Source organism: Pogoniulus pusillus, chromosome 2, assembly GCF_015220805.1.
Source record: "Pogoniulus pusillus isolate bPogPus1 chromosome 2, bPogPus1.pri, whole genome shotgun sequence".
Classification (NCBI taxonomy): Eukaryota; Metazoa; Chordata; class Aves; order Piciformes; family Lybiidae; genus Pogoniulus; species Pogoniulus pusillus.
The window spans coordinates 26019072-26038840 of NC_087265.1; the positions used below are offsets into that span (position 1 = coordinate 26019072).

At 46.0% G+C, this 19769-nt stretch overlaps 1 protein-coding gene across 3 annotated transcripts in view; it reads left to right on the top strand.

The window, feature by feature from the left end:
- The first annotated feature begins 213 nt into the window (after positions 1-213).
- SATB2 (SATB homeobox 2) overlaps positions 214-19769 on the top strand; it is a 142448-nt gene continuing 122892 nt past the window's right edge. Inside the window, exons 1-2 of one of the 3 annotated variants that reach the window (XM_064158413.1) lie at positions 214-317; positions 3583-3801. In XM_064158413.1, the coding sequence (XP_064014483.1) occupies positions 3633-3801 (169 nt within the window). In that variant the 5' untranslated portion in view covers positions 214-317; positions 3583-3632. Of the gene's footprint in view, positions 318-2994; positions 3081-3305; positions 3379-3582; positions 3802-19769 lie in introns of those variants that run through there. The other 2 variants (XM_064158408.1, XM_064158421.1) reach the window with 2 other exon arrangements.

Here is a 19769-nt window from a genome sequence, read left to right on the forward strand (position 1 = left end):
TGCTGCACTCCGGTAATCGCCGTCTTCACGCGCCTCCGCGGTGCGGGACGGGATCGCTGACAACATGTAAATGAAGATCCTCAGCCGATGCTGTTTATAAAATAGCTCATTAATGGGCTTGGATTGAATCTCTCCATCCATCCACATCATCAGATATAATAATAGTAACGAATCAGACAGGGAAGATCCTGGCTAAACCCTTGGCTTTTTTTTTTCCTTCCCTTTTTCTTCCCTCCAGAAGTACTGACGTCCTAAATCACCAATTCTTCCAACTTTCTGACCACTGATTCGCGAGAATTCGTAGTTCAACAGCAAAGGTAAGGACAAAATATTATTCAATCATTTGATGAAAAGGTGAACTTCCGAGTCAGAGCTGTTGCTGAGCTCCATCAGATTTAGAGGAGGGGGGGCGGCGGGGGAGGTCGGGAAGAAAAGTTAGATTGGGTAATTTAAAAAGAAAACGAGACTTCTCCAAACTTTGAGGCCCTTTTCTGAGCGGGACAGCGGCAGCCGCTGCGCTCTCTCCTACTCTGTAGCCTGCGCGGCTCCGGCGCTCGGTTCTCCGGAGGCTCCCCCGCCCCGGCCTTCCGCGGTCTCGGGCAGCTTCTTTGGCTGCCCCGGACACTGCTAGCAATGGAACCTGTTTTTCACCCGCGCTCACGTCATGCTGTCTTGGGGCAAGGCTGGCGGCGGATCCGAGGGCCCTTTCCGCGGAGGGGAGAGACGCGGTCCTTCGGCCGAGGTGGGGAAGCCACGCTCGGTGGTGCTATGCGGCGCCAGGCCGGGGGTCGGATGCGCAGTGAAGCGATTTGTCTTTCTTAGCCTGCCAGGGGATTTGCTGCTTCTCCTGTCACTGTGCCCACCGGCAGAGCCTAGAGCTTGGCGGGCAGTGCGGGGCATCTGGGCCAGCGGTGGCCAGGCTCCCGCGAGGGACCTGACTTGACCTGCCCCTCCTCCGTATCCCGGGGTAGCAACGGCGAAGCTCGCCGCACCGGGGCACCTGCGGGCGGCCTCAGGGCTACCGCTGGCGCGACTTTACCCTCCCCAGGCAGCGGACGGAAACCGGCTGCCAGTGCTGCCCGGTGGTGGGGGTGCCCCCCGCCCTGTAGCCCCCTCTTTTTTTTTTTTTTTTGACCCTCCGGCGCCACCGTAAAGTCAGAGCTCTTAAGGGGGCACGGTGGGGAGGGCGGCACCGTGCAGGGAGCCAGCGGTGGACAGACAGCGAGCGGGGAGGCTCCGCCGGAGATGTCCGCCGCCCCCTCCACTCCCCGCCTCCCTCCCCCGCCACCAGGCCCACAGAAGGGATTTTCTCGGTCCACCTTAACGCGGGGCGGGCAGAGAGGGCTCGGCGGAGCAGTGCCGCCGGTTCATTCCCCGGTGCCCCCCGGGCCGGGCAGGGGGCGCTGCGAGTCCTCGGGGCGCGCCACCGGGCATGGCCCCGCTGCGGGAAGTGGCCGCTCTACCGCAGGCCCCGGTGCGCTTGGCACCGGGTTTCCCGGAACTGATGGGGAGCCCGATCCGTCTTTTCCAGCAGAGCTCCCCGCTCCCCGCCGGCTATCGTGCTCTACGCGGAGCTCTGATATTAAATATTTAGCGGCAGCAGAGCTTCTGTGCCCGTTTGTCACCTCCTCTCGGTTCCCGCCATCAATTATTCAGAGCCAGCCCGGTGGCTGCCTGGAGCCGGGAGCGAAGAGCAGGGCGGAGGCAGGACCCTACCTGGGGTCGGGCCGGGCCGCCCACTTCACTCTCGAGACCCCGGAGGAAGTGCGATCGGCCTCCAGGGCGACAGAAGTTGCTTCCGTATCACCCCAGCAGGGAGAGGCTGTGAGAAGGTCCCCACCGACCCTCAGCTGTCTCGGGAAGGGGGGAGGGGGGGCGGTTGGCACCAGCCGCGTTGGAGTCAGCCGGGCGCTCGGACTGGATACCGGTGGCAGCTTCAGTCCTCCCCGGCTGGTCCAGTCTCCCAAACTCCGGTTTCCCTCGTGTCGTTCTCCGCCTTGTCCCCGGCTCCTCCTCCTCCTCCTCCTCTTCTTCCTCTTGGCCCTCCCCTGGCCCTACTGCCCCGGTGCTGGCGCCTTCTGCCCCCGGTCTTCTGTCACCGCTGCCTCGCCCTGCCGCGCTTCCCCTTCCGCGGCCATCCCGGCTCCGCGCTGCCCTGCGCAGGTGGGCCCTGTGCGAGATGTGTTATTTATTAATTGCCTAGCAATTCCTGCCAGGTGGATCTCGGCTCCCACCCTGCGGGGCCGGGGCTGTGCAGGGCGGGTCGGCCCGGCAAGGCACAGGGGGGGCTGCTATGCTCCTGTCCGCGGTCCCCAGGAAGCGCCGAGGCTCGGTCTGTGCGGGGGGGGCGGGGAGGGGAGGGGTGTCGGAGGCGCGGAGGGGTGGCGATGTTTGGGATGCACAGCCCTGGGACGGGAGCGCGGCGCAGACAGACAGGCAGGCAGACACACACAGAGGCACACGCACCAAAGCCGAACCCACGGACAACCCCAAAAGGACTCACTCTGCCTCCATGACTCAACGCAGTTAATAACCGTTTCTCCACTCTGTAGCGAGTCCCTTCTGCCGCCGCTGTTGCCGGCAGAGGAGGGAGCGATTGAAAGTGACACACCGGGGGCCGCCGCCGCTTCCCCGCGCCGCTAGGCACCCGCCGCCGCCGAGCTCGGGAGAGCGGCACTCCCTCCTCTTCTCTTCCCCTTGCTCCCCCGGTGTCGATTTTCTTCGCGGAAGGTGTGAGAAAGCGGCTCCCTCCTCCAGCTCCTCCGTACCGCAGCCAGCGGCCCCGCCGCTCCCCGCCCCCTCGCCCCGGCCTCCCCGCTCAGCTCCGCTCTGCTTGCCGCCCGGGACCCTTCGGGAAAGGGCTCTGGCCCCTGTCGCCCCGCGCAGAGTGGGCAGCCGCCCCGCTCCCATTGCCTCGGCACCCCAGAAGAAGGGCAAGGAGGGGCTGGGGGTGGGGGAAACAGTACAAGGGAAGAAAGCGGCGTAAGAGGAGGAAGCAAGGAAACTTTCCACCCTGGATTCTCTACTTCTGATCCATGGACAGAGCCCAGCTCAGCCAGCTTACAGACAGACTCTAAGCAGTAAGTACAGTGGCAGCTCCCGGCCGCCGCTCGCCGGCGGCCGGCTGCTCCGTGGCAGCACAGCTGGCCGGCGCGGGGGGGCCGTACTGCGGAGCCGCCCGGGCGGGCAGCCGCTTCTCCGCGGCCCCTGGGGGCGGGCCGGGGCCCGAGGCGTAGCACCTGGCTGCGGCAAGCGGGTGGGTTGCCGACCGGGCCTGCAACCCCCGGCGTGATGGGGACCCAGGGGCAGCGCTGTCCGCCGCCGGGGGTCCACGGCAGGTTGGGACTGGACGCCGGGGGCTGCGGGCCGAACTTACGGGTAAGGCAGCCGGGCTGGGGGTCGAGGTCTAATCTTACGCTTTCAGCAGAGCCAACTCCAGCGTCGAGAGCGGGGCGGTATCTCACCCGGCCGCTAATCGCTGAGCCGAACCACCCCGGGGAACGCAGTGCGGGGACCTACTTGGGTAAGCGGGGCCCGGTGTCGGGCGACAGCAGCTGAAGCGCCTCGTTTCTCTCGCTTTAGGTCCGTGCTCCCTTTACTGCGACCTGCCAGCGGGAGCTGCGTCTCCGAGCATGGAACGGAGGAGTGAGAGCCCCTGCCTGCGGGACAGCCCCGACAGAGGCAGCGGCAGCCCCGATGTCAAAGGGCCCCCCCCGACCAAGGTGGCCAGGCTGGAGCAGAACGGTAGCCCCATGGGCACTCGCGGGAGGCCTAACGGAGCCGTCACCAAGCCCGTGGGAGGTAACCATGCGGCCGCGCTCACAGCGGCACTGCTGGCCGGCTCGGTGCGGCGGCCCCGGTGTCGGGGAGCGCGGAGCGGCATGCCCGGCGTGGCTCTTGGCGGGCGGATCGGCGCGGTGCGCGGCAGAGCTGCCCCAGGTCGATGTGACCCCTGTCCGGCTGCTGCCCGCGGTCCTGGGCAGCGTGTGGCTGCTGCACGCCGCTGAGAGATCCAAGCTGCGTGAACGCGGTGTGCGGCGGGCACCAGCCGCCGATTTAAGGCCTCAGTCCAGACGGTACCGGTGCCTGGCCCGGCGCAGGTGAGGCCTGCTTCGGCGCTGCCCGTTGGAAAGCTGGTGTCTGGCAGCGGGACCCGGGCAGAACCCGCACAGAAGGTCATCGCCTCGGGCTGGGTGCGGAAGGGATGAGTCGGGTGTGTAACACGCAACGGCATAGTTCCGAGAAGGGGGTCTCGGGGAGGGAGGAATGGAAGTGTTGCATATGGGGAGGTTTTATTTCTGTAAACGGCATTTTGTAGCAGTTGTAAAGAGGACAGGGCAACAGCACACGTAAGGGGTTTGGCTCCTTCAGCGGAATTCCTGCCGCTCTCCGCACCACTTTCATACTTTACTCGGTAGTTGATGGTCAGTTCTGTGTTAGAGCATACTTAAGTGACTCGTGTGGTTGTTTTTTTTTTCATTCCCTTTGCTTCTAAACTTCCAGCTACTTCTCCTAAGTGCCCTCTTATTTTTCATCTTGGCTATACAGCTGTCACATGTAACACAATGCAGCCTCGTGCTTGGAAAAAGGTTCTTAAAAATGCTGAAATTAGACAGATGTCGGGAGCAAAATAGTGCAGGACAGGCCACAAATAATCTCACCTTTTAAAAACTAATGCCAATGTGTTTGTCCTTCAAAATGTACGGAGTAGTAACATGCAGATGTAGCTGTTTGTACACAAAGAGTTTGTGTAAATGACATTTCAGGAGATACTTTGATATGATTGTCACATGACTCTCTATTACGTGAGGTTTATTTAGCGATTTTAGCATTAGATGCTTGTTTTAGACCTCTTTGGCTCACTAGGCTTCCTAATTGCTGAAGTTTGCTAAAGAGGCTGGAGATTTTATTTCATTTTACAAACACAGGATTCATTCACACACCTAATGAAGGGTAAGAGATCTCGGCAGTTCTTTATGTTTCTCGGATGACGCTGTGTCTGTTCTCTAAATGTCTTCTCCGTGTTCTTCTAATGCATGGATAAAGAAGGAGCAGCTCTGCAGCGAAAAGCTCATAGTGCTACTCCACTTACAAACTGGTGGAGCAACAATTTCCTGAACAACTGTAAAAACGAACTGGTTAATCACATAAAGAGTAATATATGTAGTTTTGAATGCTTTTCTGGAGACTAAGGCGTAGCTGCCTGATTTTACAAAGGATGTTAGAATTGGAGCTACAGTCTTTTTCCTTGGGGCAGTTATAGATACATACTTTCATGCTTTTTAAATGTTTTTGTGAATATATATATATATGTTGCTTCCTAATTGCATCTGTGTTAGCCAAGAGAAATTCACTGGCTTTTATAGCTACACCGGTGGTTCTGCTTGGATCTGGCCTGTTCGGTTATGGAAGATCTCTTCCACATAAAGACTCTGATTTCTGAAAGCAAACTTTTAAGAGCTTACGTTTTCATAAACTCCTCTTTCCCCTATTTATAAAGCTGGTACAAACTGGAGTGTAAAAATGTAGGGGAAATAGCAAGTGCAGGAATAATTTTTATTCTTGATTGGTGGTCTTTACACAGTCTCAGTCTCTTTGGTTTTAGGCTATTTATTCATCATAAAGTTTACTCGTTGCTCCTTATTGATACTTAAAGCAAGAGGAGAATTATTCTCATCTGAATACTTACCTAGATTCTGTAATGCTCAATACTAAATTAGTTAAGGCAGATTTTTTTAATAAGATAATGGTGCAGTTTAGAATTGATTTCTATTTTCTTTTTTTTCCTCCTGGAAATGCTCTCAAGATAAATCAACAGAGCCAATTCCAGATATTTTTCCTCTGCTGTTTTTCAAGTGTGGTACTTAAGAATCTGTGACACCAAGTGATTGTTTTCTGAGTGAAGATCACAGTGTTTTGGGTGTCTCTGGAAGTCTGTAGTAGTTGCTATGCTGTTAGTAATTTTTTTCACTGAGGTTATGAAATGCAGCTGTGGGTGTTCATGGACAGGCTCATCTTTAGTATACCAGAAAATGAGTATTAAACTTCTCTTTTAGTGAATCTTAATAAAGGCTTTTTTAGTTTTATTTAGTGTTTGGTAAAATGCAAACTGTTGAAAATTGTAGTGAAATGATGACATGGGCTTGAGCTGCTAGCTTTCAGTTTATTTTTGTTTTCTAAGCTTTAAAGAATGCTGATACTTACTCAATGTGAGATTAATTTTTTGGGGAAAAAATTAAATACACCCCTGGAAAATAGAGACCATTTTAGATTTTATTTTAATTTGTTACGTATTCTATAAAGTGTATCTGAAGATTTTGAAAGCAAAGACAGAGAATTTTTTTTTCTTCATCTCATTTTGAGCCTTGGATATGTAAATGCTGAAATTCCTTCCTACTTGTCAAGTGACTTTTTGGTGTAATAATATCTGTTTCTGAGCTTAATCCCTGGAAACAGAACAATAAGGTCTCAATTCACTGGTGCTGCAATGAGACTGATGACCTTTGGTAACCAGTTTTATAATCATAGTGTTTGCTACGATTATTTTTCCAGTGACTTCCCTGAGAAATAGAGAAATTTTATAGTGCTGTAGGTGTTTCTAGCTTTCTCTTTAGATTTATGAGTGAAAAAGTGTTTTAAAATAAGCTTTTGTAGTGCAGACAGAAAATCAATTGTTCTCAGGAGAAATTTTGCCTTATAACTCTCACTTTTTAAAAAAAATTCTGAACCTAAATGTACTTAATTCAAAGATCCATTGCAGCAGCTGTAATAAACTGGTGAAGGTCACTGAAAAGATAAAGGAGGTCTTAGAGGTTTTGTTTAATAGAGGATTTAAAAGTTGTGGTACTGTTTACAATGTTGTTAGCGTCAGTCCGATGTGTTAGAGCTCAGTTTTGGTTTGTCTGACTAACCCAGTGCTCAGTGAAATGTTTCTGTGTCTCTCTGACCTGTCTGTTTTAAAACCTGTGTGTTGTACAGAGCAAGCGCTCAGATGTTCAGGAGAGGCTGCTTTCATAAGGTCCCTGGGAAAAAAATAAGGCTAATATCACTTTAAAAAACATATGAAGCCTGGGAGAGAGTTTAGCGCAAACAAGAGCACCATGGTGTTGACAGCTTTATATCCCTGTTGGGTAACATTCACTTACTAGAATTGGCGTCTCTGCTCAGTTAGTAATTCACTCCATAAGGAATTAAAAAAAAAAAGGGGAGGGGGGATGATTAATGGCTAGGAAACTGAGATTTACTAAATTGTTGATTGCAGTTTATGAACCTGCTTGTGTGCAAGTGGACGTACATCTATATGTGTGTGTATTAGTTTTGAGAAGCATAGAAAAATAGCATCAGAAGCCTCTGAATGTAACTTAACCAGTGTGCAGAAGGAGCTGGTTTGAAGTTTGGGTTTTGCTGCAACAGAAACATAAAATCAAAATATAGCCAAGGGAATGCATTTGAATTCTGAGACAGGAAATGATTGCAAAAAAATTGCTGGTTAGGGTAGTTTTATGCAGTCTGGGAGTGATACATTCTTATAATTTAACTGTTAAAATGTGCGATTTCTCCCTGCCAAGGAGGGAGAAAACTTTCAGGGAGTTCAGAGTAAACTGCATGATGGGGATGTTAACCAGCAGCTGTGGTCACTGTGCTTGTACAGTCGCATGTACCAGCAATGTGGATGTGGTGACTCCTCAGAGCATTGTTGCTAATAGTTGGAAACCCTGTAAATTTCTGAGGGGTCAGGGTCTTCTCTGCTTAAGCATGGTTGGAAATCTGCTTTGGTACATCTCTCTGGTGGCGAAAGTGCTGGCTGAGCGTGATTGAAGAGCCTTTGTCTAAATACTTCTGCAAAAATGTCATGGGATTTGTACTACCTTTTGCATCTCCTGTAAGGATTTGAAGGACTTTACTGGAGAGGAAATCCACTTCTCTGCTGACAGAGGAGTGCAACTTGATGAAATTTGCTCTTTTCTAAACCATTACTTAACATGAAGCTATAAAAGGCATCCTGAGTGGAGTAAGGAGGCATGCTTCACTTGCCCTTGCAAATTGAGTCAAGTGAAAGGTTATGCTTTGGGTAGTCTTTCTGCCTAGATCTCAGATGAAGGATATCTTCCTGATGCCCAGAGGAAGTACATAGTTCTTTGAAAGAATGGAACGTGTTGAGATATACAGACATGAAAGCTGCAAATCCTTGTTAGTTCAGGAACCAGCAGCGTGTGAATGCGTTTTTTGTTTTATCAGTTGCAAGATAGTTGGAAAATGTTGCCTTGTCCTTTGATACAACTCAGCAAGGGTTGTGAGGAAGGCTGAATTCTTGGATTTTACATGTTCTTGATGAGTAATGACATCTAACTGAACAGGAGCAGTAAGGGACAGCAAGACAGTGATTTCTTTTTCATGGTTGATGCTTTAAAATGTGTTTCTGGTCTTTTTGCTGATTGTTGCCCCTGACCCTGCTTTTTCAATCAGATTGTGTCATGTAACTAGAACAAACAGAGTGGTCACTCCTGAAGGGGTCATGCAATGTGTCAGCTGTATTTTTGCTGAGGTAGAAAAATAGTCTGTTTTTATGTGTTTTCAGTGCTTGGTCTGTTATTAAAGTAAAAGACACAGTTGGTTAAAACATGCGTGCAATTGAACATAGGCATTAAACAGAATATAGGGTATCCACCCATTCGTCGACCTAGGCATAATTTGATGTTTAGGGTAATTTTGGAACTCTTAAGTTGCATCTTCAGAAAGCCAGTGATAATTTTTGGTTCAAGATTAGCTGTAGTAAGATTTTATTTTTTCCCAAAACAGTTCCTCAGTGTTTCAAGTCATCTCCCCGCTTTGTCCCCACCCTAGACCCATGGCCACATTAGATAACTGGATGCTGTTGTTCTCATCATGAACCAAAGTGAAGAAAGAGAAACCAACACCTTTGAAAGGTCACTGTTAATTCTTTCCTTCCACAGTTTATAGACTGGGTCCTGCCTTTTCTTAGCCTCACTGGCACAGAATAGAGTGTATTCACTGTCAATTATTTATAGGGTGATTGAAAACTCCCGTTCAGGTGAAGCTGTCAGCGACTCCCCAGAATTGTTCTTATGCCCGAGGAAGGTGGCAAAAATGTTACTATAAACTCTAAAGACGGCATCGAGAAAGAAATTAAATAGCAATGTATTTCTCACGTGGGATGTAGATGCAGGATTCAGACATCAGAGGAAGAAAAACAGCGTTAAACTTTTATTGTTATGAATGAAGGCTTAAAGGGTGAGGCTTAAAGATTCCTTTCCGAAATACTTAATTTTGGGAAGTCTTTGTCTTCTGTTTAAATTATTTTGCTGCACTGAATTTATTTGGATTTAAAAGTAGAGATGATCTGGCATAACGTAGCTGTAATCAAGCCTTCATTTCAGCAGACAACTATGCCATATTTAAAAGTTCCAGTCTGTAACACAGACCTTCAGATGGTATCAGTTACTTTAAGATACCTTTTAAGATGTTTAATACTCTTCCTGGAGATGCAAGTCTGAATATTTATTTTTGCAGTTACTTTCCATTTTTGCCATTTTCCTTACAGCTGTCAGTGTGGAATGGGGAGGAAAAGGGCCATGACAGTGATTTGGAGCTTAAGCAAAATGCTTGGACCAGTAAGGTTGTTGTCACTCCCTTTGACAGAGAAGACGGTAATGGAATCTGGCGTCTCTGATGTTGTACAATGAGGATGGTTTTACTGCACTCATGTATTTATATTCGCCAAACAGCTGTGTGACCTGTTTAGGAAAATTCTTATTTCTGTGACTGAGCAGTCCCCAACCTGCTTTTAAATCTTATTTTTAAACTTTTCAAAATAACTGAAAATCTGTAAAACTTTGGAAGACTTTATTTCAAATCTCAAATTGCAAGGCATAGATAAGTTAGGCCTTTAATTACCATCCCTCATAATTTAGTTAAATTAGTAACTACTGCTGTGTTTTAGGATTAAAGGCCTGGTTTTTCAAGGTATAAAGTATTACCCCTGTCCCTTTGAACTGATACAGTGGGGGTTTGCTCAAGATAACCTGTGCCCAGCTCAGACTCTGTCACTGCCCAACCAGTGTGCTCCTCTGAAGCGCAGGGTGGTTTTGAAGCCAGCTTGCTCTCTGGAGTGAGGAACCGATGCCCTCCCTACCTCTGAAAAGCTGCTCTGGTGGTAATTGGTTCCTACTGTATAGAGTGTCCTGGGTCAGATGCTAGCTCCCCACGATGACATGTGTCACTAATGCAGATGTAAGAAACAGTCACAGCAGACAAAAAGCAGCTGAGTTTTTGATGGCTTTTGAGAAATGTATTCTAGCCTCCAGCCATGCTAAAACCAAATCGCCTTCCAACAAATTTTGTACTTGTTGCAGAATGCAGATCAGCGAGGTCTCTGCTGCAGGATTATGTACAAACAAGTTGACGTTGATTAGCGGGAAGGGAGAAGGAAGACAGAAAATTCACGTTGCTGTTTAGTTTGGGGGGGATGCGACATACCATTAGCCCATCTAGAGGAGGTTCTTATGGCCCTTTACAAGTGTTGACTTATTTGATGTGTGGTGTTTTCTCAGCCAGCAAGTCATGGTGTCCATGGTATTGCAGTCCTATAGTCAGGGTTCCGTCAGCTTTGCACTGAAGCAAGTAGTGCAGCTGCTGTCTGTACTTTGTCCTGTCTTCATTTGCGTGGATCCAAATATTAGTGAGGGGAAAAACACATCCCATTCCAATTTTTATTTCCTTTATTTTAGAGAACTTAAAACAAATAAACAAACCAAACCCCGAACAACTCGTGACCCATTTGGAATAAAGCTACACAAATAATTTTACAAGATTGCTTAAAAGATGAAGTGTGAGCCCTGCGTTGCTTGTATCAGAAGCTGGCGCTAGGACAGAAGTCTCATGTCTCAACATGTATTTCAAATCTCCTGGCAAATGCTGAATGATTATTGATGTTGCATGCAGCGATGTTGAGAGAAAAAGTTTGTTATCAGTAAAAGCTATAGGAAGGGTACAGAAAGATCTTGAAGAGACAGCTCAGTTTAAGTGTGCAGCTTATTTTCTAAATAGAGAACTACCTGGCTAATAGTAAAAATTGCCCGCTGTTTTGCTCTAACTGGCGTCCTTGTCTCAGACGGACATGCAATATTAAACAGTCTGAGCACAACTGTACCTTGTTAGTAGCACTGTCAGCAAGGTGAAAAAGCTCAGGAACAGATTAATAAAAATAACCTGTCAGACTATATTTGATACGAAGCTGGGGCATCTCTGGAGACAGCCATGCACCCACTGCATTGCACCCACTGCATTTCAGAGTGCAGCAGCAATGTCTCCCACTTAAATACACTCCCTCCTTGTTCTCCAAAGACACAGGCTGAGATGAAAAGATACTCTGCTGACAGAGTGCTAAATCTGGCAAGAAATATCATGAGGGGAGTTTCTGTTATCAAACCCCATGGTTTGTATCTCTGCTTGCAGCCACAGGGCTACTCTTCCTCTCTCTGGTGCTCTGATTCCTATAGTGCTGAGAAGCGGCTGGGATAGTCTGTGCTTGTGTATCACTGATGCTTTGCTCTCCAGAAGTTGCTGACTTTGGGCAGAAACTTCAGATAAGTGAGGAAACTCGCATCGAAGCATTCACCACCCTGGTAATCTAGACTCACAGAGAGGGTTTGTGATAAATTTTAGCTGACAGGCATCTATTGGAAATGAAGCATGTAATTTTCCAAACTAGAACCAGACTATTTTTCAGGAGTAATATAAATTCATATTTTGAGCATATTTTGGGTTATATGCATTTCCATTATTTATATATTAAAATTAGATGTGCACAATTTCCAGCCTTATTGAGTGGTTATTAAGAAACACAGTTCTAAATTATGAGTTACACAATACTTTGAAGTAAAAGGTGATTTTCGTAATGTCTTTTCCCAACTTACAAATAACTTTTTTTTTTCCATAATACAAACATGCTAGCAGAGCAGCATGATAGATGTCTCTTTAAGTATTGTAGTAAAAGAAAATGACTTGTATTCTGAGGCTGTGGATAGTTTATGTTGTTTTGGACCCATTTCCCAAGCAGTGATCGAAAACAGATTACAATAACAATTATACAGTCAGAAGATGCAATATCCATTTCTGTTTTAATTGAGTGAAAGAATAATAAAAACATCATTAAGAAAAATGAGGTGGACCTGTCATACACTCTACCAATTTTTAGACTTAGAGAAAATGCAGAGTAACAGAAGTGTGGGCTTTTTTTTTTTTTCAGTAGAGTTTGTTGCCGAAGCTAGAAGTCTGGATAGTAGACTTCATATGGGCTCCTCTGAGCAAGTATGCAGCAAGTAGGCGTACTGCTTGACAGCAAAGCTCAAGTAGGCATTATCCGAGTGTCTGGGTTTGGCATAATAATGAATGTCACATTTCTGTCATTGGATTGAGCCCTTCTGATTATATTAATATGAGCATGGTGTCATACTGACTTGCCAAAGAGATGATTCAGAGAATGCTGCAGAGAGGTAGAAAGTAGTAAAAATTAATTCTTTCTCCTTCAGAATGTTTTTGGTGGTGTGGGTTTTTTTGGGTTGGTTTTTTTTTTCCTTCTTTTTCCTCTCCCCTCTCCAAATCAGTGGACTCATATGCCACTGATAGTACTTGATCTCCTAAGCCATTGCTACCTGAGTCTGACTCTCTGTGACCCTTTAACTACTTCAGCATCTCATTCTTCTGATGAAACCACTGCAGACAGAAGGGCCCTGTGCTGGGCAGCACTGTGGCTGTGTTTCCCTTGAACAGGGACCTAACTGTAGTTGAGGGCTTGAGGCTGAGGGAACCTACCTCTGCATTTCCCCAAAAGCTGACTCCTAGAGCTGTAAGCAGAAGTGCGCTTTGTACCATACCATAGGTGGAAAGAGAGATCTTCTCTACAGTAGCCTTGGCTCTAGTCATGTACCATACAGCTTTATAAATCAACATTTGGCGTGGCATCCAAAAGTGAACTGAGTGCCAGTTCAGCCTTCCAAGAGCAGATGTAATCTGCTTTCTTTGGCTAACACCTCTCTGCGAGTGCATGCATTTGCACTAGCAGAAGTATCTGATTCTCCAGGGTAGCTTTGTGTATGTAATGTTGTAGCAATTCAGCCTGTTGAGTCCCAAAAGCATGGATTGCTGACTCTTCACAAGGAAATCCACACACAGTAGGTCAACACTTACACTCTCTCCCCGAAATTTTCTGAACTGGCTGAATAAAGTAGGTAATACTGTGCATACCTGAGAAAGAGGATGTGCCTATTAACTCTTGGTCTTTGACCTCATGGCTTGTTTGATAAAGATGTGGTAGTTAATAAAAGCTGTTAGAAGAATGTGACCTGCTAGCTGATGAAAGTAAATGTTCCTATAAGAAAAATGTTCAAATGCACAGTTGTTGATTGTGTGATCTTGTTTTGGAAAATGTGGAGTGCTTCCCCAGATGCCAGTTCTTGGCCCATAGTGGGCCATGAGTGCAGGCTGTCTGAAGATTGCATTGACTAGTTGAAAAAGGAGACAGAGGGGCAAGTTAGCTGCTTCCAGAGGGTGGAATAGTCAAGCTGCTTTGACTCATTCATGTCTGTCGTTCTTTTCCCCATTCATTTTCCTGATGAAGATCTGATGAAGATTTCTGTGGTCTCCTTTATACCAGAAAAATACCATCCAGTGGTGATGTTGCCATAACAGTAGCTGAAGCCTTGCTGAAAGCGAAGCAGGATGAAGGGCTCCATCAGTAACTATTGAGCTCGATGACGTTTATTCTGAGGCAGTGTTTAATGTGGCTTGTCCTATTGTGTGTGTGCTTGTAACTTCTGCTCATAAACAGTTCTGCTGTATCTGTTGACATTGTCACTAGAAATGAGGTTTTCTATTGCTGTCAGTATCCAAAAAACATGCGGGAAGGAGGCAGCGAGTACAATGATTGCAAATCCATTCAGCTTGTGCTACAGCTGGAGACTTGAGTTGGGTGTGAAGACATAGATGATGTTACATGAGACTCTCCATCCGCTATTTATCTAAGTAACATGAAGAAGGAGTGAGAAAATGTTGTCTTTTTCTTGCCAGAGGGGTAGGTCACACAAAGGGATGGACAAGAAGGAGAGAAGAGCTTAGTGGTGGGATCCCAAAAACAGGCCTGTGTGTGGTACTTCTCCTCCAGAAGTAAAACCTCAAACTAGCTATGAAAACGTTTGTGTTAGATGCTGGGGGACTTATCCCAGTACCAGGAGACTAGTTAACAAAACCTTAATTAAAATGCTTTTGCCAGAAGATGGGGTTTTGCTTTAAAAATTACATAATATGATGGCATCTGCTAGCACCACTGAAGCTGGGGGCTTATTAGTGGTTCCAGTTTGCAGGGTTTAAAAATGTTGATCATTAAAATTAGTTCTGGGTAGAATTTGGCATAGAGAGCCTTAGCCCCTTAGGCGAGGTTTGTTACGTATTTGAGAGAAATATGGCAGAAAGCAGTCCCCCAAACCAGAAACCCCTCCCAAACCCTGAGCTTGCTTTTCAGTCACAGAACCCAAACCCTAAAACTTATAGGAAATTAATGAATTCAGATGATTTAAAAAGAAAAAAAAAGAGAAAAATAAAAAAAACAACCCAGCAGTTGCATTTGAAAGCATTTCCTTCTCTGGTTTTGGGTGAAATGAGCGTGTTTTCCATTAGTTCATGTTATAAAGTACTGCTGGGGGTGTGTTTTTTCTTCTTTTTTAATTGGGAAAGGAGTTGAAACAACCGCTCTCTTATTTAGGAAGAACGCAGTAGTGTCTGCCCCTTTGCCTTTTGATGTGTGTGGTTGGACTTAATGACCTTAAGAGTCTTCTCTCACTTAAATGATTCCGTGGTCCTGCTGTGTGGATAGGAAGCCCGCACACGGCCCTGGTGGAGCTCACGGCACCGCTGCGCCCCCAGGGCGTTTCTGCATGGCCGAGGGCTGGCTGGGTGGGAGCTGGGCTTTCTGCTGAGCCACAGAGGCGGCTGTGACACTCGGGCTCCTCGAGAAACCTGTTTAGAGCTCTGCGTTGTCATTGCTCCCACTTTTCTCTCATATAGGTGGAAACTTGGAGATGCTTCATTCTCCCCTTCAATGTCTTCTGCCTCCTGGCTGCCCTGTGCATGGCTGTCCGAGGGCTGACCGGAGGGTACAGAGCCCCAGGGGCTGCTCTTTCTCTTGCCCATTGGACTCAACCAGTGTGGCAGATTTTAAACTGGACTGAGTCAGTGCAACTAGTTTGATACACAGGGTTAGTTCCTAGGTAGTTTGGCGCAGGGCATTCGTTCCCGCTGGCAGATGATCCCCTTTGGCTAGCAAAGGCCTGTGAGGCCTTGCTACTGCGTGGCCTGCTCACTGCCCTGAGGAGTGCCACGGGAGAGGCTGTGCCAGGGGTAAGCACCTCCCGTCCCTCTACTGCTTGTTGCTTGTTCCTCTCAGCGCATTCTCTGAACCTGCCCTTTCTTCTATACCCTTTTCTGAGAAACTCAGAAGTATTATCAAGTTCTGTGTTTCATAATATGTTTCTGCAGTGGGACGGTGGCCTGCAATATTTTGTATTAAACGGCAAAGCTGTTATTTCAATTAGGAGGAGGGGGATTCTCGGGCTAGTTAAGCTGTCAGAAGCAGGGGACATCTGTAGAGATGTTAGTGACTTCTTTGTAAGATTTCCTGAGATCTGGGATAGTTGCGATGGTTGGGAGACTGAAGCCACAGAAAGGACTGGAAGCTGAAGAAGGCTGTAAATAATATCTTGTGGTCTGCATTCACCACTGGCTAAAATATAATATGTAGAAATGCATTTCCTGCCTGCAGATTTATTGAATACGTTAAGCCAGAAAAAATAACTAAGAAGGAGGAAGATATTGTCCTTAGTTTTACTTCCCCTGGCCCTCCAAAGAAGAAAAATTCCACCATGTAATGTTATTTAACACGATTTTGTTTCTTTGGCAAACGTTGTATTAAAATCATCTGTGGACTGAGCTTTTCTTTACCAAATTGCATCCTGGAACAAATTATTTGCAATGGGCTTATAAAGCCATGAAGGGTAGGAGTGTAACAGCATCACGTTACTGGTTATATGCAAAATGAGATACTTTACATTTTTGTCTAGAGTACATTGGAGTACAGAAGGTTAGCAGAAAGTAAGGTCCCTTGGTTTTAAGGAAAAGCTTTTGCCGTAATGAGATGCTTGATGTGCTTGTTTTGTATAGGATTCTACAGCTGCAGAGATCCTGATAGGGTCCTCTGTATTTGACATAGAGGGTTCCTGCTGGCTGCCTGTCAGCGTGCACACCCATCTTTCTTCACGTGCTTCTGAGTGTGGTTAGTGACAAACAACTGCAAAATCATTCCTCCAGTCCCCATTAAACAAGATTTACAGTGGAAGAATTCTCAGCCTCTTAATGAGGCTGTTGTAAGCTGGTGCTTGATACGTCCATTTACTCAGTCCAAGCATCTTTTTGTGAAGAAGTTAAGTGCCGACAGCTTATATTCTGTCTGATTTAATTATATTTGTAATTTATGGGGTTGCTTTAAAGTGAGCCTTAATGGATGGACATGACTAGCCCTTGCTGAAATGTGTGAGCTTGGTCTTCCACCACATCACTGAATTTCAGAGGCATGGGCTGAGCCTGGAATCTGCTTCAAGCTTGATTGTTCTCAAGTGTGAGCAGTTCTGTACACGTGGCACTGTGGCAACAAGATGGTTAAGCCTGTTCCACCTGTCATTGTGTCCTGTATCTGCAGCCCTAACCTGGGCTGTGCAGGACTTTCTGGGTAAGGTCGCACATTGTCACCAGCCACACTGGGATTTAAGTAAAAGTGATGCTGAGATCAGAACAATGCCCTGCTTTTTGACGTACTATTTGATGCCCTTCCTCTTAGAAAATAACATTTTGGAATGCAGATCATCTTTTCTCGTTATGAATTTATCTCCTCTCATTACATGTGGTCTTAAAGATCTTTTCCAGCCACAATGATTCTATGTTTGTTCAGCTTGAAACTTCCTGGTTATTAAGCATAGGCACTGGGTTTTAATTTCTGATCACTTCAGGGTTTTCAGTTGACAGTATTTCGAAGAGGCGACATACTGAAGCTTTGAAGCTTCCTTTTTATTTTCCCCTCCCTTTTTTTGTGTTAAGTCTTTTATAACAGAAATCATAGGTTTGTGTGGTGTTTGAATGTCAGATGGCTATCTTTGGTTCAGCACTTCAGGTATTTCTGATAACTGAATAAACTGTTGAATTTATTTAGTTTCTGCCTGTTCAATTAGAGCTGCAGGATACGAGGAGGAGAGCTGGCAACCCTCTCCTGTGCATCATGGATGCTGATTTCTACTTTTTGAAACAGTTTTCCCAATTTAGGATAGTTTTTCAAATTTATTTAAAAGAAAGGGAAGAGAGTTAAATCACAGAATGGTCTGGGTTGGAAGGTCATCTAGTCCAACTGCCTCTGCAGATCAGGGTACATGCAGTCAGCTCTGTTGCAGTGCAGAGAAATTAATAAATGTGTTGCTTTCCCCTTGGCTGGATGAAAGAAAAGCAGCAGCTGATCAAGTTGAGGAAATGTTTGCATCTGGATTGCATCCTGTGGTTATTGCCAGTGTGGAAGCATGCTTAATGGTTAAATGGATGAAATCTTTACCTAGACCGTTTGGTCAAGATGACCCATGCTTTGCTAGCTGAGCTTCTCAGTCTGTTGGAGATTAAGAGTCTAACTTTAGCAGCCCGACTGAAGTAGCTCCTAATTCAGTGTTCTGAGGTACATGTGGGAATAAACATCTGTGGATTCTTCTCTTGCTGTTAGCTAGATGATTTTTTAAAATTGTGTACTGGGAAGCCTGGCTTAGAAGAGGACTGATGTTACAGACTTTGCTAGGGAAAATATTTTCTGTGTGCAGTAATGAGGAGTTTTCAGTAGTTCATGAATTTTCAGATAAATATCCTGATATCTGAGTTCCCAACCATAGAAATTTGCTTTGTCTTTGAGGGAGATTACTCAGCGTGTGTGTCTGTGTTCTGTTTAAAAAAACAACGACAACAAACCAACAAACAACCAATATACAAAACCTAAAAATCCAAAGCACAGCAGGAACAACAAAAACTTTATTTACCACTTTCTTCATTTGATAACAATCTCTCCGCTGTAGAATGATTTCCTTTGGGTTTGACACCACCATTTGATTTCAGTTTTTAATAATTTCGGTGAGTTTCAATCCCAGAAGAAAACATGCTTGTGTTGTGAAGTATTCCCACTAGAAATCTGGGAAGTCTTAAAACCTCATGTTACTCAGGGCTAAGAACTGGCTTCTTTATTAATTCCCTGCTAGACAACCCCTGTACAGTAAATCTTTCCATAACATGGTGCTGTTGAAATTAATCAAGCTGATCTTTTGAAATTGTTCAAATTAGATTAAATTAAATAACACCTAGATGGGGCTCAAAACTTGTGCTGATGGAAACAGATTTTAATCTAAGAAGACACAAATTTTACTGGTACCTCTTCCTGTTGGCTGATCTTCATATTATACTTATTAGGCCACTCTCACGCTGCTCCCTGTTTAATGGCTGGAGAGGTAGGTGGCTGAAACAGTTCAACCTCCTTCTCAGCTTTCTGTGTCCTTTTTTTGCCTTAGGTGCCAGGGCTGTGATGGCTTTGTGTAGTTGGACATGCAGAGAAGTTCAGCCCTGGTAGTATCACATTTATTAATTGCTTTGAATCTGGTACTAGACAAGGTGTCTTTGGCAAATGAACAAAAGAAAAGTGCAGGACTTCTTAAAATCTGCTCTGTCCTGTCCTTCTGGTTATCGTGAGAAATTTACAGCTTGCAAATCTTACTTTTTGAATGAAATACTTGTTCTCTTTCCTTTATTTTTAAGACTGGGTTGCTGCCTGGTGAAATAAAACTAAAGAGTGAAACAGGCAAGAAGGAGAAAATGTGCATTTGGACATAGGTCTTCTTGATGTGTATTTAATCTTAATTTCTCTGCCCCTTAGAAGAATCTCAACTGAAAAAATGCCACTATGTTTACAAAGTCTTCCCCCGTACATTGCAGCTGTTGCATGATAGCAGCAGAGGAGCTTAAATTCCATCTCTGAATTAACTTTAAAAATGCGTGTTATTAAATCCTGCTTGCCCCAACCATTCTGTTCTTCTGGGTAGCTGCAGGAGTGGATTTTTTTCTGTTCTGTTCCATGTATTATAAGGAATTCTTACAGAGTATGGATGGCCTTATAAAAGACTTTGTCTTGGTTTATGCTCCCCTAGCATTTTCTGCAGGTGCTATGTGGAGCGAAAGCTCTGTGAGAAGCCCGAAGGAGCTGCTTTCTAAGTCAGTTAAGTGAATTAATATCCAGTAGAAAAAAAAAGTCTTTTTTGTAACTTGTGATCACTATTAATGTTCTGTGTATATTCTAGCTCTGTGTTCCTACTTCAAGGAAGCAAACTGTTTCCTTTTTAACCCTTGGATTACCCCTTGTTTTCTCTGGCTGTGACTGTTGATGCTGTATGTCATCCACCATGAGCTGTGCAGCATCGCTTGTGACAGCATCTCTGTGAAACTGGCAGAGTCAATGCACTCAAGTTCAGTGCAGAAAGGACCTCAACATATTCAGTGTGTGGGAGAGGGAAGGCAACAGTGGTTCTGAGTGGAGGGCTGAAGAGTTCCAGGAGCTCCAAATAAGTCTGACTTGTGTTGCTGTAGCACTGCATGTGAGATTTCATTATGGCTGCCTGGTCTCCTGCTCT